At 40.3% G+C, this 24,314-nt stretch overlaps 1 protein-coding gene across 4 annotated transcripts in view; it reads left to right on the forward strand.

Moving 5' to 3' along the window:
* Positions 1 to 24,314, forward strand: part of PARD3B (par-3 family cell polarity regulator beta) — a 399,222-nt gene that overhangs the window by 362,174 nt on the left and 12,734 nt on the right. For all 4 annotated transcript variants that reach the window (XM_039389618.1, XM_027731420.2, XM_039389619.1 and 1 more), the window contains one exon: positions 6,590 to 6,669. In XM_039389618.1, the coding sequence (XP_039245552.1) occupies positions 6,590 to 6,669 (80 nt within the window). The remainder of the gene's footprint in view (positions 1 to 6,589; positions 6,670 to 24,314) is intronic.

The raw sequence follows: 24,314 nt of genomic DNA on the forward strand, positions 1-24,314 counted from the left end.
GGCTCATATAGCATTAGACTCTTCTTTGAGGACTGCTCCTGCCATTAAAATCAATGCAACTTAATTAAAGCAAATTATAGATAGATACATCTATAAATAAGATATTAAAGTGCGCTGCTGAATATGATAATTGCTGCATATTTAGCAATCAGCGTGTGTGTTCTGCTTTTGCCAGGAGGGATTTCTTTCAGTGGAATCAATGGAGCTTTATTAAAAACCATCCAAATTAGAGGGAGAAATGATGAGTGTTATAATAACGCAAAATCACTGTTTCAACTTCCATTGCAAAACCAGGAAAGCAAAATATATCCCTCTTTGTGTATGTAAGGAAAACATCAGAAAATTCTTTTGAATCATGGACACTGGTAGAATTTTTAATTTTTACCTTTTGATGTAAAACGTAAGAAAGCTGGATGGAGGAAAACATGCCGTCTGTGGAAATGCTTGAGGTCTTTGAGGATGGGATAATGAGGATATCACAGCAGTAAGGAATTAAGAAGACCCCATCGATCAACTTCCTTCATTTCACATGGAACATCCAATTGACTGCCTTACATCACCCCACCTGTTTTAACAGATAAAGAAAGTGTTAGCGAGTCAAATTGTGTTCTTAAATTTCCAGAACCAGGCAGACTGTTGAAATGCAAAAAATAAATGGGTGAATGTTGATGCTTCACCTGTGTATGAAACACTGAGACCAGGGTGGGGAACAAATCCACTTTTACCTCTCCGTTTTTCTTCAGTTTTCACTTAATTGAAAACAAAAACCAACTGTGTCTCAGCAGAGGGGAGACCTGAAGGTTAAAGGGCAAATTCCGTTATACCACGGCTCTTTTTGGCATGCTGAATCTCAACCCATGTGATTAGAAACGCTCACAGACAAAAGAAGAGCTTTGAGAACAGAGGTCAAACCAGCATCTGAATCAAGTCCTTTAACAGATGATCACAAGACTATTGAAAAATGTACTAAGCAATGCAGCAGTTCTGTGTGTCGTGTTTATACACAGACTTTCAGGCAAAAAGCAGAACTGGGTGGCATTTTCAAAGCACTTGGGTGATGGCAGAGCACAAGCCTCACTCTGCAGCCTTCCTGGGGTGGCTCCTGTCTTACAGTGCATGTCAGACACAAAATACAATGTTAGCATCATGCCATTTTTTATGGATAGAAAACCACAATGCACAAGCTCAAGTGACTTTTCTGAGCATACACAGTGAATAAGTGAAAAAGTTAGAAGTCCCATGACTCCTATCTTCATAAGCTTTTCCTGATCTCCCATAATTTTAAATAAGTCAGGTATGACTCCAGTGGAGTTAGCAGTGTTTTGCTGTGGATTCACAAATGGGTAGTTAAAATCATATCAGCCTTGATAAAGTTATACTATTGCTACTTATTTAGTGGGCAGCACACAGTTCTAATTTTCTTTCTGATCTTCATGATAACTGAAATGTTTGCAGGAGCCTTGTAGTTCAGAAGTGGGGAAAACAAAGGGTTGAAAAAAAAAGTAAAAGGGCAGAGATATTTAGCATATATGGGAAAAATTAATAAGCCTGAATGCAATGCTCACTGTGTATTATTCTAGTTTTTAACAGTGGGAAACTTCTGCCTCTGAGCTATGTTTTTTCTATAGCTAGTTAAGAAGCTTTAAAACAATTTTTTTAACAAATTAATCTCAGCAAAGGTGATGAAGTTTACTATATGCAGCTCTAGATACTGAAGGAGAGAGAGCAGTAACTGCAACTTTCTGAGAGAGCCACTCTGAAAATGGCTCTGCATTGTTCTTTTCCTTATGAGCAGTACCCATGGTCTTGTGTCTTCAGTGTGCCAGCTTCACTCAGGACAGACCTGGAGCAGGGAGTCAGGTGGGATGTGAGAAGAGGTAGGGCCCCAGGCGAAAACACACTGTCCTGCTGAATTCCGCTGGTAGGGGCAAGCAGTTGTTGCTGATTTCTGTTTGCAGTGTGGGAACCCTCACCTTGAGCTGTGTCTGGATGCGCAAGAAAAAGTCAATTCTGGTTTCATGAAGCTTAAGTTTCAGAAAACATTGCTATAGTTGTTATTTTTCGTACCACAACAGCTGTCCAACCTCTAACGCCTTGATCCCTAAGAAAGGGGCAAGGGAAGCTTTCCTGCTAGCAGCTAGTAACGTAGCCTTTAACAAATGCTGTAGGAGGAAGGCAGTGTAAGACAGGTGAGGGGGAATGAAATGGAGTATCTCCTGGGAAGAAAACACAGCCTCATACACTTTTCTGTACAGTTTTCAAGATAGTCACAAGCTTCAGGATTAAATAAATCCTTTCCCTTCCCTTAAAGAGTTGTTATTCTGCAGCCCCAGAATTCTCCTGTAGGCAAATCCCAGACTTATTCAAGACACCTGCTTGCAGGTATACTCTACTTATGCCTTATAATTTATTTGCAGATATTTGAATGCTCTAAGAGAATTGTTTCTAGCTTGATCTACCGGTGCGGGTTCATATCACCTCTTTTTATTATTTTCATGGGACCTTCTTCTAGAAAGAATTAGCAGGTTAGAGATACTCTGTGCTAGCTTGTCACTTCCACGTGTTAAAAAACTCCTTAAAGTGCTCTGCAGTTACTCTTTTTGCCAGGGACATAGCTTGCACTGACACCTGCACTGCTTTTGTGTTGTTTTTTGTTGTTTTTTTTACAGTTGCCTTCCCTTTCTGTCTGTTTTGGATTTGCATGTGAAATATGAAACTAATAATCTTCCTACAGTTTTCTGTTTTAATAAAAATATGGATTCCATTTGTCTAGGGAAGTGGAGAGAGCCCCAGCCTGCACTCATTCTTCTCTGCCTTTTGGCCTTTCAGGTTGGTCACCTGCTGAAGGCTGTGGACTTGGAGAGAGGAGAGGGGTCCATAGTGCCCACGCTGCCTTTTAGTCTGCACTTCCCCTGGCCTAGTTCTACTGCTGAGAACTGGCAGAGCTTTAATTAAGGATACTGAGGTGTCATAGGTTTTTTTTTTTTCTGAAGTGGCACCTCTCTGTCACAGAAATCTTGTTTGCTAGTGGAAATTACTGTTTTTTAAAAAAAAGCGACTTGAACAACAAAAATGTTACTACCCATGTAGAAAGAACGGCTTTCCGGAACACAGAAAATCCTGACCATGAAGGCACTGACTTATATGGATGTGATATCTTGCCGGTTTATCTGGTACCTTGTCTCCAAGTGTGGCCACTGCTGTGTGCTTCAGAGAATTCACTGGGATTCCCAAAGAGGCAATTTGGAGAATAACCTGCTGGTACAGAGGTTTCTGCCTACTCTCCCATTCAGGGAATGGCAGGCTCTTCGAGGCTTTACTTCTCTTCAACTTGTCAAAGGCTTTACTGTCTTCTGCTAAGTGCATGTTAGTTATTTTGATTTGTATGTCTATCCAGTTTATTAATTTTACATTCCACAGAGGGCTTGGCCATACCAATACTTTGCAACAGTTAAGTTTCATGAGTTGTTTGTTGTTTTCCTTTCCTCAATTTGAGTGTGCTGCTTTTTTAATTGCACTGGTAGGATGATGGCTGTTTCTGTGTTTATCGCTGTCCCATTATTTTTGCATATTCATGTATCGCTTGTTAGTTGAGGCCGCTCTTAAGAGATGAACTGTTCATAATGATGGCACTTATTTAAGTTGATGTTGTTTATTTAAACCCTAAAAATACAGGAGCATGTTTTGGATCATTTTATCTGTTGTGCATTACCATATCTTTGTGAAATGTGTGTTTCATCTGCTGTTGGGTTCTCTCTACTGATTGAGATGTTGAGCTCAAAACCTCTTCCAGTTGCCTCTGATAGGGACTCAGCTAAGTACTGCACCTTCTGTCAGCTCCCACGCCTTGCTGGCCATCTCATGGTCACCATTCATTTGGACTTCCAGGTTTTAATCCTTTTTTAATAAGGTTACTGTTTGCTTGCCTAAATATGTTGTGATGATTAACTATGCGGTTAAAACCTCCACACCTGGCTGGAGGGCCAACGTATGTCCTGGTTCAGGAAAGGAGGAGAAGCTGGAGTATTTTGATCTTGCTTATTAGTACCTTTCGTGACAATTTTTAGCTTATTTTGTTGTAGAAGGCAGCAAAGGAACCCTTTGCTTTGACTCTTTCTGAAACATAAATAACTTCTACGAAGGAGGTGTTTCTATTTTCATAATTTCTCCATTCATAGGGGTAGTATTTTATTCCAGGCACCATTTTGGCACTCCGGGCTGAGAGATGATAGGTTTTTACTGTCGCATGCACAGATGGAGAAGGGAAAGAAGAAATGGCTGAGCCTTTAATTAGCTGTACAGAGCCAGAGCATGCTTTTCCAGTGCATTGGGGGTTTTATATAGGGTGTGGAGACTCAGCCGCTCAATGGATCCAAATTAGCAAAATTGTGTATCCACCACCAGGGTGTTTCTATGGTAACTGTCTCTCAAATCATATATACAAACAGACCTGGCAGGGGGTATTGCCTTCTATTTGTCTGTAGGAAACCATCAAAAAAGGGGAGTTTTCCTGCTGCAAAAAGGCCTTGTGATGTAAATATTTTATACTTTTGGTGACCGGTATAAGTTTGGGGATTGCTGCTCAATGCTGGCACGGTTCCAAATCCATTTGTGTTTTTTCATGTTGCCTGGCTGCTGTTACTCCTGTTAGGTGTGAGAGTGCAAAAAACTCACATGGGGTTGTGAATGCACAGCTACAAGGCGCATCTTTCAGCTCATAAATATCTTGCCGTTGCGCATAATTAATAACCGATCTATAGCTGCAGTTAGACCATATACTGCGTGGCTTTTATGCTGAGTGAACCAGATCATACATTTGGTTTTTCTCCCCTCAGTCTTCTTTGTAAAACAGCAGAAATCTGGAGGCTCTTCCCTGACCAGCATACCTGAGAAATTAATGGAACTTATGAACCTAATGAAATTAGCAGTGTAAGAACAGCCATAGTGGCTGCGACTCTTCACCTAAGTGACTCTGTCTTTATAAAGTCTCTATACATGTCACTTTTTCTGGTGGCAAAAAATGAATGCATTATCCCTTTAGCCTACTGCCCTCTTTTTGAAATGTAGGGCAATTATTGTTATTTTTTTGTTCATCCAAAGTCAGGCACTGCTAAGCATGGGTCATTTCAAATCAGAAGTGGTTATTCTTGTGGCCAACAGTTCCGTGAGGACTCCTTTCTGTTTTGAGTCAGAGAAAGGAGAGCTAGCAAGAGGCCTGTACTAAATTATTTTTTTTTGCTTACGAATATCTTGGATGTTTGAGGAGTGGCAAGGTGCATAACAGTATTTGTCTGCGATAATTCCTAAGGTAATGCCTAGTAGCTCCAAAGGATGCTGCCTCTCTTTGCATTGGACTTGGTTTATGTAATGTACACAGAAATGCTTTGTAAAGGTAGATAGGACTTCCGACACCTGAACGCACAACCTTTCTCATTGTAGAGGCTTATACATCGCTTCAGTGAGAATGGTGTATTGTGCATAAATTACAGGGCTGACAAAAAATGTACTCTAACCTGTAGAATGCAAAAAACATGTTAATTTTTGTTTTCTCTTTTTTTTTAATCAGGCATTTGCCGAAAGCTTGGTGTGATTTATTACTTTCTTTTTAATGAATTGTTAAAAATGTTTGAAAAGGCATTAAATCTTTCTTTCTGCTATTAATCTGTAAAAGGGAAAGGAGATTTTAAATGGCCTCTTAGTATATTGCTTTATAAAACTGCTGATTCTAGCAGCACCGGAATAGGAATACATACTAATGTAGGAAACACTGAAGGCAGTCAGAGCCTACTCCATTTATGGAGGAAAAGACTAATAGCTCCATTTTAACAAGGCTCTTAACACTTTGGGCCATCAGCAGGCATTGAGTGAGTGAAATTGGGAGAGCTCCTGTGTGCTAAAAGCATCAAAGTTCACCGTTTGGTACCCGATGGAGCCTTCCTGATAGAATTGTGCTCCCCAGCCAACTCCAGTTGCCATCTTGAAAACAAACCAAGTAGCGAGCTGGCATTTGACTGAGTGCACTAATGCTTCACTTCTGAAATGGCACCAGATGATCATAGGTGCACTTAACTCCCAGCTGGATACTTAGCTTTGCAGTGGCATTAGGGAAAGTTTCTGGATTCTCGTTAAGAATGAAAGAAAGCCCGTTTATATCATATTCTATAGTTAAGCAAAACATGCAAGTGGAGGGGAAAAAAGCAAACTTGGGACTAAGGTGTTAGCTTTAATTCAGGTAGTTATGCCACTGTAATCAGAAAGGGTGTGCTTAATTAGATTATGTCCTCATGTTACTGAATTCTAGGAGGAAGGCCAGCCAGGGAAGAAGAGAGAGTATCCCAGCTAGCGGGCAGATGAGGGAAAGGCTCTGAAAATTGTACCTGTTCTAAACACTTCTTTGATACAGAAGCCTTTCTTGTTAGCAGTGATAAGATTATGTATGGGATTTGGAGCTTCTTTGAGCCCCTGCCTTTCTTTTGTTGATTTTGGCATGTTGCAGCATCATGTGTTCTCTGCTTATCGTTTTGAGATGCATTGTTAGTAGCTGGGCTGCATAATTGATCTTCATCTCTAATTACTCTCCTCTCCACAGGTGCCTGGAAAAGGTCCAGATGGGAGCTCATACAATCTTCACTTCGAGGGGATGGAAAGGCAGTATGCATCTTTACCCAGGTACAACACCAAGCCTCATACACGCTCTCTGATTCACCTTCCTTCTGATGGGTAGGGAAAGCAGCCCACACCTGATGTCTGGCTCTAACATGACAGATTATTTTGTAGTTTTGTCTTGTCACTTTTTGCTGCTGATTTAGTATCATCTTTATAACTGTACTATTAATTTGAACTTTTGAATTTTTAAAGAAAGGTCTCTCATTGAACATGTCAGCAAGAGTCATGATCCACAGGTAGAGAACATGACATTGAGGGAGCCAGCTCTGCAAGAGTTATAACAGGTCGTAGCAGGGCATAAATGGCTGAGTTTGTAGTGATATAATTCTAGCTGGCATTGACAGAGTGCTGCTGTGGAAAGCCTCCACTACAGCAGCCACAGCTCCTGAAGTCCCACTGCTGCTGCAAGGGCTGTCTGACAAGCAGTCCTATTCCAGTAGAGCATCTCTGTGCTTTAACTGAACACTGTGGAAATGCAAGTAAATTCTCTGAGGGCTTTTTTTAATTTTTAATCCTTATCAACTCAATGAAGAGCAATTCTAGTCTGAAACCAGTGGGGCATAACAAAAAGGAAGCATTTCAGAGATTTCAGTCCCATTTCTATGGGAGTTCTAATAGTGGAGTGTAAGATAAAGCAAGCCAGAAAGGGGAGTGAGAGGATACTAGAAAAGATAGTGGGGAGCAGTGAGAGGAAAACAAAAATAGAATAATAACCCACCTTTAGAATTAGAGGGCTGGGCAAGTCCTCAGAGAGGTTGCCCCGTCCACTTCCTGGACCTACAAGCAGAATAATTTGTAAAAGCACAGCAAAAATAGCTATTTACAAGTAAGAAGAGATTCTTTGTTGTGAAGTACTGTTGGTATTTAGGAAATCAGAGAATTGTTTCTTTTTGCTGGTTTTTCTTTTTCCACTGAGCTATTTCCATTCAAAGGTGTCATGAGAGGTGTGTCTGCAGTTTAGTTACTGCCTTCAAATTACATTTGTGTCAGCCATTTTTCTGGAGATTCGTCCTGTGCAGTAACTGGCTTTTCTAACAGCAGTGTGTCTTGTATGTATTTTCTGTCTAACTATGGATATTCTTACTTTTCTGGGTAAATAGACATCTTTTTTGTGTTTTTTCAGCACTCCTGTTTCCTGTCATGTTTTTAGGAGTGATTTTTGCATGTTAGTTAGGTGTAGTTTAAATACACATGCTCTTTTTTATTTATTTTAAACTTCAATTTTGTTGAATACTTCCTTGTGGATTACAAGACTAAATGAGTAATTGGTGCCCAGTGTAACTCTCTACAGCAATTTTCGTATTTGTGTATCATGTCTTCTTTTATTCATTTTCCTTTTAAGAAAATCAACCATGTTTTTTTCAAGCATTATAAAATGGAAATTTTCCAGTGAAGTGACTTCCATCACCCAAAATTGTTTTTATTTCACCAGTATTCCTTCAAGTGAGGATGACCAGAAGTGAGCACAGCAGTGCAGAGGTAGACACACCCTTGCTTTATGTAGCAAGTGTTCTCAGTATTCCTTCTATACTGTTCCTTTCCAAACTGCTGCATCCTCAGCGTGTTCCCTAGGTGTGTGTACTGCTTGTCTCTACAACCTGTGTTTTTGTGGGTTTTGTTTGGTTGTTTTGTTGGTTTTTTTTAAAGTAGATTTGTCTGAATCAGATCATGAATTTCACAGTGTTCTTCCCCAAACTTCCATTTAACTTGCTAGAAACTCAACTCTCCAGCTCTTGTGACAGGTTTGAGTATTTAGCTGGCTGGGACTCCCCGTTTAGGAAGTCATCCAAATATTCACTAAGCTTTTGAAGATCAGCCTGAAGAGTGTCTTTTCTCTCAGTGCCTAAGGAGATTATGCTGGAGAGCGAGAAGACCTGCACTTCAGCAGGGTTCTTGTGCTTCCTGACCCAAACACTCGCACTGCTACACACAGGCCACGCCATTGCCACGTCTCCAGAGGATTTCCACCCTGGCAGGAACAGAGCTTTGGGACATCACACCCTTGGGTGTGCCTGCAGTCCAGCAATCAGCTGCTGCTTTTTATATTTAGGTTTTGTAAGTTTTGCAGTTTCATGTTACTGCAGTAATTAAGCCTTGGCAGTCACAAATGAGTAGATTGCTACAGTGAAGTCTAAATCCAGAAGAAGGGGATGCAGTCTCATTGCCAGCCACTAATGGAAATGAGTGATTTCTTTTGTTCTCATGGCTGACTGCCCAGGAGTGTAGAGGAATCCAGGTAAAAGCTACCCATTTGCCATCCTCTTCTCAGTGAAGGATCCATGAAAACTACTGTAATGGGTAGCATTATTAAAAAAAAAAATTAAGAGAAAGAAATGGGAGTGTAGAAAGAAATACAGAGGTAGTATTTCCTCAAAAGAGTAGCTTTCTTCTCCCCAGCATTTTAGTATTAGTTCATGGTTTCCTGCCTTTGGGTTTATTCCACTCCTTGTTTTTTCCTGTTGTCACCGTGGTGAAACCACCGAGCCTCATTTGGTATATAATTGTCTGCATACTTAACCATTTAAGCCCAGTTTAATAAGAGATACTCAAAAAGGCTTCAGATGAGGGTTGGGATGCTGGGAAACAAATTCTTATTGCAATATTGTGTTGAATCCAGGAGGATATGACCTTTGCCTGCTGCTCTGGTGTGGAACACACAAGGAAAGCACTTGGACTGCATCCAGTTGCACAGGATGAGGAGGGAGGAGGGGATCTGTGCTATGTCAGGAGTAGCTGGGACCTACACAGTGAAACTGTTCTGCTCACCTGAAAGCCAGCAGGACTCATGCCAGTGTGTGTGGGCACAGACAAATTGAGTAAGAGAGCTTTGGTTTTCCTCCCCACGGGGCAAGAAGGAAGAATATTCATCTGCCAAATATCTTTATGAATATTTGGTGCCCCTAAGGCACTGTCCCGTTCCTTTGCAAAGGCATGCATCCTGCATGAAGGAGAAGTCAGATTGCTAGCAGCATCTGAACATATCTGCTGCTGGGTTGTAGAAAGCTAAGCTAAGCTTTGAAACATCATTGTGTCTTTGCCTTTTTTATTTTTTTCTTGGTGAATTTTTCTGATTTTCTCTGAAGCTGCTAATTTAAGTCTATATATTATGGGCCCAGTTCAGGTGATATAAATCTGTATTAACTGTATTTGAGGAATTCAGCTGTCAAATGTGTTTGCCTTTTCAGTAGTTGCCACAGCAAATTCAGTGTCTTGGTCTCCCTGAACTCAGTGATGACCTTTTTGCCTTTGAGTGGAGGATCTGTTCCTGAGTAAGGTTACATTTTTAATTAACGGCTCAAAACAGAAGGCAGCAGCCTTTGGAGAAAGGCTTTGTATGTGACTGGCCTAAGGAGTGGCAAGCTGAGGTGCGTAGTTAAGTTTCTAGGTAAAATAATGCCATCCTGTAGACTTGCTCTGGAAATGTCTACAGAGGCAAACAGGTGAATTAGATGATAAGTGGCTGTGGCAGGAGAGTGGCAGGTCTTCATCTCTCACTGCATTGTGCTGTTCTGTCTGCCGAAAGGCAGCAAAGTGGGAAAGGCAGAATGGAAGGCTTTGCAAGAGAGATACAGTTCTTTGCACTCAATGCTTACATGTTGCCCTGAGGCTACGGCTAAGTAGTGCTCAGTAGTAGTATTAAGCAATGGTAAATCCTCCTGCTTAGGAGGAGAATGGCTTGATTCTTATACCTTTTAGCCTCTTCTTTTGGGAAGAAGAGCAGGGCAAGGCTGTGGCAGCCAGAAAAACAGTTATATCTTTTAAACTGTTTTCAATGCCTGTTTTCTTGGTGTAATCTAGCATATTTTCCTGATGGAGCTGCAGAGCAGATATGAAGCTGAAGCTGCTCTATTTGTTCATAGTTTTATTTTTGAGCTTGCTTTTATGGAAGTCTGTCTTAATGTAAATCACAGTCTTGCTAATGGCAGCCTTGTTTGGAGAAATCTCATGTTCAAGGACATGTTCTTTTCTGCGTTGATGAAAAAGCTGGCCGTGACCAAAAGCAGACTGACAGACACTGAGACGGCACACTGGTGACGTGATGAGTGTGGATTAGAAAGCTCAGCCATCTTCCCAGTAAGAAATGCTGATTCCAACGGAAAACTAGCACTTCAGGCTTTCTCTGGAATCCTCATATAACTGAAAAATGCATTTTTGTCAAGAAAAGGGGTGGGAACAGAAACGCTGTAAGAGCATTAGAAAAGAACTGCTAGCATGGAAAAATGAGTTCAGGCTGTGTAGATGGGTTCAGCTGTATTGCTGTGGCTGGGAGGAGACTGCTGAGCAAACTGGTAATTGGCTCACAGTCATGAAACTGGGAAACTTGGAAGTGTATTAAGGAACCAGCCTTGCCATACAGTGGCATCGGGTAGTCTTGCCATGCTGGAAGCTTCTATTGAGATTGACCATGTAACTTGCACTTCTTAAGGCAGTAGCTAAAAGCAGCACATTCTCCATTTCTAGGTGTGATACAGAAAGGACAGTTTTGATCACCTTGCCTGAGCCCTCCAAGACCTTCTGCGTTTCTGCATTAAACTAAATTTCAATTTTGATCCATTGCATTACTTTCATAAATGTATTTACAAAAGAATCGAACCTGGAATTAGAATGTCACATTGTGGAGAATTAATTACATTCTTCAGAGGTTAATTATTTTACTGTTTAAAGAGATTATGCCTTTTTTTTTTTCTTGAAGTCTGACATTACCCAGTTTCAGTTTCTAGATACTATGGTAAATATTTTTTCTGCTAGATTTTAGGAGCCAAGCCTGCAAAATGCCTTCCCTTGAGTATTTTTAACCTCCCTTTCAATAAATTAAATAGACTGAACACACTATAGAGCATGAAAAAACAGCATTGACTCAAGGGGACGGAGTACCCTTGCAGTCAATTTATGAGGTAGCCTCTAGAGTTAAGTCAAAAACATTTCCAGCTCTTTGGATCAAAAGCAAAGTTCTAGTAATAGCCATGTCTTGAAGAGATAAGGTTCCTCAAGTATAAGGACTGGATTACTTAGCAGGTTTCATTAGCTTCTTCTTGCACTGGAGTGTTCTTGCCTTTGTTTTACTAACCAACTGTATTTCAAAATGCAGTATTTCTGTAATTTAATTGAATCCCAAAAACATCATCAGAAAGTGACTTGACACAAATCACGAGAAAAAGTTAATTGTCTGTTAAATAAGGCTCATCATTCATCATTGTCTAGCAGAATCTGAAATTAATATACTGACATTACTTAAATATGTATATGGTATATTCTCCTGGTTAACAAAAAAGAAATCACAATTTTAGTGCAGACTATAATTAGCTGTAAATCAACTTGTCAGAGCATTCCCAGCCTCTGGGAATTGACTAGCCAAGGACCACAGATGAAAAAGCAAGGTTTAAAATCAATTATTTAAATCAAAATTCCTTGCCTGTTGGTTTAAATCACAATTAATTTTTTTTGCTTTGAATCACTTTGATTTAACTTATTCCATCCCATGTTGCAAAAAACCTGACCCCATTCTTATTTTGTATACTTCATCTACATTCCTCCTTGGTGTCCAAGAGTTTGTTGCCCAGCATTGACCCAGCATTGCAGTCAGGGTTGTAGCCATCAGCTGGAGGATGTGATGTCCTGGTTGGTTCTGATGTTGACCCGTCTGCCCTGACAAATGCCATGCAGTGGCACAGGGGTTCTCAGTGACAGTGTTGCTCTGTCCCACAGTACAGCTGCTGTCCTACCAAGTTATCTGCCAGAGACCTTCTTGGTGCTTGGACACTTCTTAGTAACAGCCTGCCTCTCTGTTTTTCACTGTTCCTCTCTTCAGTTGATTTCATTATGTGGCTCTACTGAATTTGCCTTTTTTTTTTTTTTTAGCACAAAACTGTGCTTTATGGCAGGTAGAAGGTGACAATGCTGATGCAGACTGCAGTGAATGCCATTGCTACCTTTTAATACTTTTAAAATTGGAGAGCTGTTCACCTGGTTAAAAAGAGCGTCTGCGATATATTTTCATAAAGGGGGAAGGAGAGGTGCGAAAACTTTAATGGTAGTGAAATAATTTATCAACCCTGTTGAGAATCACCCAAGCTTTATTCTGTCAGTGAAACCATGTTATTGGACATATGTTACACAGCTACAAAGCAAGCCTGTTAACTTGCGATGTATAATATAATACACAGTATTTTTAGTAGTGCCCAGGATTTTCCTACAAAGGGGTGGAAACCAGTGAAGGGCAGGACATGGGAAAATATTTTGTCATTCCAGGAAGCTGAACAAAGTCTGTATCTCCCTCATTTCTCCTACTGATTAAAATAAGAGCATCCAGAGGAATATTTGAGAACCAATTGTAAGTGGTCTTTTTAAATTTCTTACATAAATCATATTTTTTTAACATCCCCCTGAAATAACTGCAAAACTAAAAAGACTTGATAATTTGGAGTCTTAAATAGGATTAAAACTGAGTTGGTTGAAAAAATGAATGGCCCACCTAATTTTCTCACCCTAGTCATATGAAATATAAGTAATATTCAAATGGTACATTCTCCAGTATACTCGATTATTAACTTTCTCTTCTGTTTTAATCAACTAAAGTAGTATCAGTAACTCAGGGATATTTTTTTAAATATGATTTTTATCTTGACAGCTGTGCTTTTATTGAAAATGCAGCAAAATCTTGTCTGTCTGTATCTTCCAGTGTGGTGATCTCATTATAAATGAAATACGTGTATGGTTTTAGTTGGGTTTTAAGTGCTGGCAGGTGAATTTAGAATCAATTTTAATGGAAATGCTGGTCCTACTCAAGGACCTCCAAGATATGTTGCAATAAACCAGCCAAGATGAAATACAGGCAAAGAAAAAAAGATCATTCTTACATGCTAGAGCCCAAGCTTGAGAACCAAGCTGATGTGCTCATGAAAAGATTAGCTTAAATCCATTTTCAAACAGTTTAAAATTTGCTTAACTAACTTTTCTTAACTCTGGAAGATAGTAAAACTGATTGCTCTGAAAACTGCCCAGCATCTAAGAATGTCAGGAAAGTCATTGTATTTCAAGAAGGACAGAGTCCATAGCAGGACACCAGATCTGTGATATGTACACGCAGCAGAAAGCTGCAAGTGCTCTGTTGCAACTTGTTCTGTTCCATCTCAGTTTGAGTTCCTCTGCTGCGGTGTGCCATGGTACTAGTATCACTTCAGTGTCATATGTGAAGTCTGAAGGCTTTTTTTTCATATATGGTGTCAAAAGACATTTTTCCAAAAATGTGCAGAGTTCATAAATAACTTGTGTTATGCCTTCTACAAGGAGAGTTTCGGGCATTAAAAGCAGAACAGGTAGGAAAAGGGTCAATGTACTATAGACTTTCTAAAAAATGATCTTGTGTCTCTAAGATTTGACTGAAAGGAGGAAAGAAATTTGTAAACAGGATCACAGTTTCAGAAATCTCTGTGGTGAATACAAAAGGAAGGAGATTTGGTTGTAAAACATACCTTCAGCTTTCTAATAAAATAGAAATATTACTTGAAATGAACATGATGGCTCTATCCAAGCCAAAGTATGTCTAAATACTGAAAAAGTATACTTGAGAAAGTCAGAAAGGTCAAGGTTCGTGATATCAATCATGGATTGCAGCCATCAGGCCACTTCTGTAATTTCCATGGGAATAACTAAAGAAAATTGACCAAAGAAAATGTCTGTAACAACTGGGACATAGCTTGGAAAAACAACACTAAAAGCCAGATGTCCCAGAAGAATACTTTGGAAGTGTAGAAGGAGGCAGACAGGGATGGGGTTTGTCAATTTTCCTAATAAGTCAGTCAACTCCTCATAGCAAAAAGCCAGTTAATGCAATATGGAATAGTTTAAAAGTCAATTAATATTTTGAAACTAAACAGCCGGCCTTTTGCAAGGACATACTATCTGGAGTAAATAAAAATACTTTCAAGTGTCACATTTACAGAAAACATGGATCTGGTATGAATTTTAGTGTATAATCAGGCATAAGGACCTCCCACTCAAACTAAGTGCACCAAATTCAGCTTAAAAATACAGGAGATGGAGGAAAATGTTGCCTTTGAACAAAAGGGTTTGAGTTAATATTATAAAATTTAATGAAGTCATGGAGACATTGCCTCAGAAGAGAAAGCTGTATTAACTATGCCTCCAGTGAGTAAAAGAACAAAACAACTGTTAGGGAACAAAATATTAATGAAAGAAAGAAGTGTCAGTACAAAATGGTTAGGTTGAGATGAAGGATCTGTGGAAAAAAGATAAGTGAATGCAAATTAAAAAGAAGATTAAATTAAAAACCAAAAGGATATATCCCATAGAATGCATCAACAGAGTGATGTGCTGAGTGAAACCTGGGGAATAAGATGTGTGCTCCAAAATGCAAATGCATCCGTTGCATTGTTGAGATGGATATTGAAATTGCTCAGGAGACCACCAGACTGGGAAGCTCAGCTGGCTGCTGTGTAGGTATGGATATTTGGAATAAAAATGTTCCTGCTTATATTGGGTTATAATTCAGAACTGATCAAAAAGTACAGGCTCTAGGCTGCAAAGGTGAGAAAGTGCATTGTAAAGTAAGGCAACTTCACTCCCGTTCTTGGCTTTGGCTTTCCCTTGATAAATATCTCTGGAGGTGCGGCTGAAAGATGGCTGTCAGCAAACGTGCTTTAAAAACAGCTAACAAAGGAGAAATGAAGGAAACCAACAGTATCAGGTGTAAATATGTATTATTTTGAGGATGTTGGATCAGGAATTTTTGAGTGAGCTTCCTGCAGCTCTCAGTGTGTTGTGTATGAACCTCCTGTATGTTCTGTCACTGCTCAGCTGTGTTCCTGTGAGCAAACAGCAGCTTTGCAATGGCACCCTTTGCTCAAAGGCAGATTGCAGTTAGTTCTCCATATTAGTTCTCAGCCAATTCCTTTGTCTCCATCCAATCTTTGCAAAGACTGCTTAGGAAAAAAAAGAACAACACCAAAAAAAACCCACCACCCTACAGGAATTATGTTAAAAAGGACAAGGACGTTGTACTGTCACGATGGCAAATTTCAGGCTTCTAATAGCAAGCCATCTAAAATGAGTTTCTTATAGGTATTCTTATGTACACGTTTAGAAAGAGGAAAGGAGATTATGATGATGAAGTAGGGAAGTGAATTGTATGTGGACAGTCTTAATTGCATGCTGCAAGGTAATGACAGGCTGTGAAATCTTAAGACCTCAAATGTACTCCTGTGTCCTTTTACAAACATGCAGGGGACAGAGTCGTGAGTACTCAGTGTGCCACCCACCGAGAAACGAGGAACGGGGTGGGGGAGATGTGAGCGGTAGAGAAACACAAGGGCAGTGTGTTAAGCAGACCTGCCGTTGTTTGTTATCCTTGGTGAAACCCTGCCTTGTGAGGAAAGAGCTTTTACATAAACTGGTGATTAAAGGAAAGAGGTATCTAATTTGGGAATAAGAGAATCACTAAAGAATTTAATAGGAAAAACAGTTGCTAGAGCAGCTGTTTCAACACAACTCATACAATTGGCAGCCAAACTGCTTCCATTTCATAAGAAGGTGACATATTTAATTTCTCTGCACAGAAGTCTTAAATATATCAGGAGAATAGTCTGAATTCTAGAAGGTTTTGTCCAAATTCCTTTGCTCATATATTCACCAAAGGCTTTTACATTTCTCTTCAACTACGTTGCTTTAGAAAGTTATGCTTTGGATGTGTTGATCCAGCTTAAGTAACAACTAGAAATGTTGTAGAAGCTAGAACGAATCTGATCCAGAACCACTGCAATCCATGGATGTGTTCCTAATGATTGCAATCAGCAGTTGGTTTAGAGTGAAATGCAGCCACCATTAGAGCATATTCTTTGATTTCTTTACTGTCTGGGTCAGCCTGGTAGTAATTTGATAAGCTGTGATTAGGTTATTTGGTTTTTTGGCCCACCAACGTTAGCAGTTCTCAGATTTTGGAGATCCTAGTAAAAGGAATACATCTTTTCCTGCTTGATAAGTTGTTCTTCAGCCCATCCAATCTTATCACAAATATAAGTGAAGTAAAAGTACTCCTTAAAAAATAACATAATTCAGTTGTTGAAGAATTGCAAATGTTCAGATCACTAGTGGTTGTGGACCAGTAACTTTGTTAAGAGCAAGCATAGAGCTAAAACTCCTGTAGTAACCTGTTAGAAAAGATTAATTCCTGCTTTCTTGAGAATCTTTACCCTCATCTCCAGGCTTGGAAAAGATTGCATTGTTCTAGCATTTAATAGTTATGTAAATTAGCACTTTGTCATTTAGCACCTGTGCAAAATTTTCTACTAGAACAGTTCTCTCAGATATGGCATAAACAAAGCATAAGATGCACAGTGACACTGTTCTTTTGTTGATGCTTATTTGAGAAAATCTATATAAGCTATTGAGCAGCATTACCAGAGGTAAAGATGTCATGGATATGCCAGAAACGCGCCAGAAAAACTTTGTAGGCGTGTGGTTGGTGTTAAATAGCACATAGACCATTAGTCAGACTTTCAGCAAGCTTTATTTTGGAAATATATTAAATACCACAATGCATATGTCAAAAACTTAACCGCATCTTTATGGTGATGGTAGTGTCTTTGCTGTACTCAAAAATTTTGTCTGCCAAATGTTACTTAGGCTGGCTATAGAGATATTGACAGAACTCATATCTTCTGCTGGCTTCTGCCTGGTGTTGCTGTGGCCTCCACTGATTCTGTGCTCTGTTCTGCATGAGCAGATGGGATCCTACAGCTGTTTGAATAAATATTAGTTTTAAAAAGTTATGCTGCTCTGATTAACCATACAATGAGGGGGGAAATGGCAGGGGGGAGAGCACCTAAAGAATCTCTCTGCTTCAGGCCTCTTGCCCAAAAGCATTCATTTAAAAGTTTGAGCAGTGATGAGGTGAGGAGTTATGTAAACTGGAAGCTGTTCCTCAAATCACCATCTTCTCTCTGCACAGAGAGTAATTGATAGCTTATGTGCTTGTAACAGCTGAAAAAATAGAGCAGAACATGCAAACACGTCCACTGTATAATATACGTGGGAAGCAAGTGGAGGAGAGTGTTAACTTTAATAGAAAGCGAATTATCTGCCATTTTTGTTCCACCTCAGATGTAATTCAGCAAGGAGATTGGATCTGTGCACTAGATAGTCTGAAACAGTGTTTGGAAATTGGCAGCCAGAGTTCCATCCAGAGGGCAGGAAATGTGTGAACAAAACCCAGCCCAGGTTATCAAGCAAAACCCCAAGCCAGCGCGGGTCCTTGGATATTGAGTAGCTGGCACTTTTCTTCATTTAAAGAAAAATCGTTTTACAGGTGAAGGGAGATACTTTGAGAGCAGTCTGTTGTAGATCATGGCAAAATCTGGCAAGCAAAACCAATATCAGCAGGATTTCACAGTTGAAAATCCATGTGAATGGCTTTTTGCTTGGATCTAGGTGCTAGTGAATTGTTGTATATACCCACATATCCACAGGTTATAGTCCTTCATTTAGCATTTTTGCTATGAATTTTGGTTCAGTTTGAGATACTGTGCTTTAAGGAAAAGGGACGTTTGTTTACTGAGAACTGAGATGTCTTCAGTATGGAAAGAGTGTGTTTTTTTAGCAGCATGGTATGGTCACAGTTTTTCCCTTTGTTTTGCTTTTTGAAGGAGGTAATCGTGATACGCTCTTGAATGGAACTCAACCACCTAACACAATAGCCGGGACAAAACAAGTAGGAAAAGGATGCTAACAATCCTTCCTCTAAAGATCCTCAAACAGCAAACACATTTTACAACTATACATTCAGCAATTAAAGATTTCCAGACTCAGTTAAAAGCTTTGAGGATCCCAGCAGCCGTGCTCAGAAAACCCATGCGACTTCTCTGTGCATAGACTTCTGGTAGTCTTCTAATTAGCTTTGTAGGAGTCTCTGAAGGCATCTGGGTTTCTCACTGACTAGGGAATTAGGCTGAATTTAGGCTGCCTGAACATACCAGTGCTGGTTTTGAGCATTTTCTGTACGGATGCCTTTACCACATGCCATGCTGCAGCCCCCTCTGGAATGGCCAGCGGGAGCAGCTCGGCGGTGCAGGCTGTGCTGCGGCACTGACTGCACCGCGCTGGATGGCAGAAAGCACAGAGCAGATCAGTTTGCAACGAAAGGGAATTTAAAACAAAAAAAAATGGCAAATTCAATTAGTCAGTTGAAATTGAGTTGGGGTTTACACTTGATTTTTTAGGCCCAGATCCATCAGAGCACTTAAGCACCTGCTTTACCTTGAATTTAGCTTTTCAATATTAGTCATTTGCTCAGCTATCAGAGGCCTCCAGGAAACATGGGCTTAAACGGGCATTGTAAAGCATGGAGGACGGATGGCAGACAGGCAGTAGTATTTGGACAAATTTCATTTTTTTCACTCTGCACTTTATGTGGTGTAAATAATGCCTGCTTAATGCAATGCTTTTTGCTAAATACCTTGTAAATAGTGTGAAGAAAAGTTATTTAAAGAATAATCTGACTTTTTCTTTGAAAAGACTCGTTAATAGTCTCTTTAGTGGAATCTCTTTAGTCTTATTGGGGGGAATAACAACCTTAGTGTCATTTTGGTTTGATTTCTTTGTATGAAGGGGTAACAGCTCTCCTTTCTCTCTTGTCACCAAACATCTGAAGCAAGCTCTATTATTGAGAGATTACTGTCGTGGTACTTGGTTTTACAGAGGTTTCATCAGAAACATTTTGGTTTTAATGGACAATGGAAAATTTTCAGCTGTCCATTATTACACTTCTTTGTACACAGTCTAAAAATATAAACTGAAATTATAATTACATCTGTAATTCTGGGTCCCAGCTGAGATCACTTTAATCGCAGTGTAAGGGAAAAAAATCAATACAGAACCTTTAACCCTTGTCTTTTCCTCCTTAGACATTTTCAGTTGTACTAGGTTATACCACGAGTTTTGTAAGTTTTTGAAGGGATTTGAGTATACAGAGACAATTTTGCATCCTCAGAATGGTATTGCTGCTTTGTGCTTTTCTGACTTAAAAACTGAAGTGATGTTCTTGACTAATGGTTTATATTGTAGCTGCTTAATACGATATGAAGTTTCTTCCTTTTACTTTTGGATCATTAAAAAGAGGGGCCTTTGAAATATTGTGAAGTTCTTTTAAAGAAAATCTTATTTTACTGGAAGTTGAGTTGCACATATCTTTTTTTAAGAGGAACCCAAGTCAGCATTAAAGATTTGACATTGAGATTTGGAAAAGACATCATTCTCAACTCTCCACAGGCTCTCTCTTCTGTATTGTGCTTTATGCCTCTGGGTTTCAACTAGTACGCCTGTCAAGGTTAAATATTACCATATTTGGGGGGTTTGTATCAACATTTGCAAGTACACAAGTGCCATCAGGTGTTTTGTGTTTCTGAAACCTGCACCTTTCTGCAAACCTGGACTTAGACTAATAGTTGCTTTGGTTTGAGTTAGCATCTGAGGAGGAAAGGAGAGGTTGTTTTGTGCTGTAAGACCTGTGCAAACTATTAATTGTCCACTAATTGCAACTTCCTCTGAAACATCTGGTTCTGCTAACAGTCATGGATGTGATGCTGCAGATTAGAGCACAGTTACCACGCTGTTAATATGTAAAATAAGTAAATGTAACATCCATGTAGCAGAGATGTGCTGTTCACCTAGTAAAATGTCTTGTTTCTTAGTAATTGCATATATTTTCCCTTTTTCTAGATCATGGGCCCTCAAAAAGTAAAAAATAAATTAACAGCATTTTCATCAGTCTTTTTTTCTGACTACCTGAAAGACAATTGAAAAGGAATGTTTCCATGTGGAGTGAGGCATTTCAGCAACCCACATCTAGCACCCGAGCTATTTATTGAGGTCTAAGGCTGTCAGGCCTTAACTTCCTGACTTCATTCCAGGATACAGATGTCTCATTCTCTCCCTGCCCTCTCCTCCCCTTTCAGATACCATTCTCCTATACAAGAGCCTAATCCAATGATCATTGAAATGCTTCCACTGACATCCAGAGGCTTTGGCTGAGGCCGGATGAGTCTGGGGCACGAAGTTCCTCATTGCATCAAAGTTATTCCCTCTTCTCAGTCTGGTATCTGTGCAGAGCGCAGATCTCTTTCCATCTTTACTTCCCCCTGCAAAGTATCTTGATGTTTTTTTATGAACATACCACTTCAAGTCTATCACATCACACAGTCTGAAAATACTTCGAGTGATATTATAGTAGTGACCTTTATTGTTCATTAGTGAATCAGCAGCCAAGCTTACTGTGGCTTTAAATGAGCTATATAAATTGGTTGTTATTTTCAATTATGATTCCCTTGATTTGAACATACTAGAGCAAAGATAATTGATTGATTCATTATGTAAAAGATTGTTTCGAGTTAAGAGGGTGGTTTTATTTAAAAAGTTTTCCCCCAGCCAAATTGAGACATGCTGTTTGGAATCTTAGCCAGGTTCTTATCAGGTTCATATCAGGAAGCACTATTGCTTCTCTTTTTCTCACCATAGTAGCCTTCCTGGGTAGGGAGTAGGGATGCCTCTCTGATTATGGTGCTGTTGATTGTAATGTCAGCTGAAGCTGCTGACAGTATAATGTCTTGCACATAAGACTCTACTGCACATGGTACAGAGTCTTTGATACATGCTGTATGTAAACATTCAAAAGAAACTAAAACCTATACCAGGCAGTGCTGTCCAAAGCCTCTCTTTATCTCAGTGCTGGCTTGTCCCTGTGTTCCAACTGCTGTGCTGTCACCTCTGCAAAGTATCACTAATTCCCAGCTGTTGGCATTGCTTTGCCAAGGATGCAGTGGTTTGATTTGTCTTTAAAGCATTTTTTTTCCATCTTCTGCTGTGTGTTCCACTTTCAGCTTCAGGATCCTGATGTCTTCTGTTCTAGATACATGACTAAGCTGATCGAACTGTTGCAACAGGCTGTACTTGCTCTCTCTAAATGCTTGTTGTGCTCTAAGGACTTTGCTGTTGCAAATTTTATCTTGTCATCTGTCATGCAGCACAGTGTGCAGATGGCACAGAAGAAATTTGTCTAGAAGCTACATATCTTGTTTGTTACAAGTGTTAGAGGGGTTGCACGTGGATCTGGAATATTGACGATTGCACCAGTTTCCAAAGACCTTCTGGTAAGTCCTTCTGGGTGCATGGTGCTGCCCCAGACCAGGAAAGCATGGAAGAAAATCACATAAATCTGATGATGTCTTATTCATCTTGGACTGCTTGCTGGCGTTGCCAGGGCTGGTGCTGCTGGGGAAGAAAGCAGAGAACAGAACAGTAGCCAGGCCAGGAGGAGATAGTGGTAAAAAACATGGTGTGTGCCATGGGCTCCAGGAATCCAAACCTAGGCCTTGCTGAGGGGGGCAGAGAAGACAGTGGTGGATGTGGCATCTTGTCCTGTTGTCATGTCCACCCATCTCCAGCCGTGGTCTCACATGATGACCTCTGACTTCCAGATTTGCTTAAAGAAACAAACTCCTGCAAATGAAAAAGGGAAGAACTGAGCCCAGAAGTGTATGAAAGTCAGCAGTTACATTGTCTTAATCTGTGAATGGAATATATGACTTGTGTATATTTGTAGGCATTAAAGCTAGTACTATGTCTACGAGTAAAAACTCCACCTGTGCCCATAAAGTGGTTTGGAGCTGTACTGTGCATTTCCTCTGTGGTTCAAGTCTCAAAGGAACCTTACAGTGATGTATTTGGTAGTGGTGGTGTGTCTCATTCAAGCACAGCTATTCTGCAGGGTATATTGAGGGGGTGTTTGCTGATTCACGTCTGTGTCTCACTTCTCCAGAATCTGGTTCTGCTCCCAGGATCTGGTATGCTAAACTCTCCTCATCTGAGCAAGTCAACAGCCGGTCCCAGGCTGCCGCCTCAGAGAATGGCAGGGACTTTGTAAATAAAGGAAACAATTGAATGATAAGTTCACACTTCAGCACACTGCTTAACAACCTGATAACAGTTAATTACATACATTATTTTTAAATGCAGCAAGGGGCAGATAACTCATGCAGGGGTGGAGCACAGGCCCTTGGGCCTCATGACTGAAGGTTAACCTCTTACTCTCCATGTCCCTGAAGAGGGTGGTGGCCTGCAGCTCCAAATCTCAGCAGATTTGAACATTTACTGGCTAGCAGGACTCGAGGTCATCCATGTGAAGTTTCCTCAGCCACAGGGGGGAAGCTGTGCTCTGTCCCACAACTTGTAGGTCCCGCTTTGAGAGCTTTGAGCAGGCAGAAAATGCATGGTAGTAAAACAAGGATTGTCTCCACCACAGGCAGCAGGTAGAGCATATCCAGTCAGGAGTCTCTCTGCTCATTGCAGCTGCACTGCTGTTCGTGTAACTGTAGAAGCTCTGAAGGAAGAAGCCAGCATAAACACAGCTGGAACGGGCGGCAGTCGCGGGGCGCTTGCGGCCGTCTGCAAGTCACAGCAGCTGCAGTCAGAGCTACTGCTCTCTGGGCACCGGGTGGGACGTTTCCGTCTCTCCTAGCCCGGTGGGATTGAGGGTTTGACCCTTGTTATTTAAAGCTCAACTTCAGGACATCTGCTGTCAGAGCACCCGCAAAGTTTGTGACTTAATGCAAGTCTAATTAACTGATTTGCCTATCCAAATCTGGAGATTTACACACTTCTATAGAGGCAGCTGTAAAGTTATAAATTCAGCCGTTTATCATGCCCTGAGTCTTTAAATCTCAATTATGAAAGGTGGTGTTTAATGGCCGGCTGGAAAATGGGTGGTTACCTGAGTGTTAATGGAGTGCGGCAAGCCAGGAAATGTATCATCTAATGCCTGTGTAGAAATGAACAGTTCTAACAAAAGAGAATATAGAGATGGAGGATGTACTTGCAGATTGTTTGTGCTGTATAGGAGCAAATCAGTACTTGAGCAGTAGAGGAACAATGGGGACTGAAACACTGTCTGAAGAAAGAAATAAGAGCTGCTTGGGTTTAGGGTCCCTCTAGCCCCCAAAAAGTAGCCGTTCTTCTCCTCTGGATCTTGAGCTTTGCCTTTGTTGCACAGGGGAAAAAAGGGAATGACACATCTCAGTGAGTTTAACAGAATGTCTGGACCAGAAAGAAACAAAATGAAGGAAAAATTAATCAGCTACAATCAGTTTCAAAAATAATTTTCCTTTTTTTAATTGAAGCATGGGTTTACTACCCAGTTTGTGCCATTGGAGGCAGAGTTGACAGCCATGCTTTATCATGCCAATGGGAGAAAAATGCTGCGAGGAATGCTTTAATTTAAATGAGAGATGCTCTAAGAAAAAAAAAAAAAAGCCTAAAAGCTTGGTAATAACATTAATAACCACTTCTTACAGGTTTTTACTAGCCCACTAAAGATCACACAGCATGTTAAGGTCCCGGCGGCTGAATAAAGACCTGGGCCCAGGTTGTTATGACTTAGAAAGATTCTTTTCATGATTTCTGCTATTTGTTGAAAATCATTTGAACAGCACAGCTGAATGGTCACCATGCTTTAAATTCATTTCATGTGAAAAATGAGATCAGGGTAGAATTTGGGTCTAAGTGTCTCTGAAAGCACTTCACAAAACCAGTGTGGATAGCAGTAGTGCTGTGAATGGATAGGCAAAGGTGGAGGCTTCCCTGCT

This window comes from Pipra filicauda, unplaced genomic scaffold, assembly GCF_003945595.2.
Source record: "Pipra filicauda isolate LSUMZ 115617 unplaced genomic scaffold, ASM394559v2 scaffold74_size2892960_pilon, whole genome shotgun sequence".
Lineage (NCBI taxonomy): Eukaryota > Metazoa > Chordata > Aves > Passeriformes > Pipridae > Pipra > Pipra filicauda.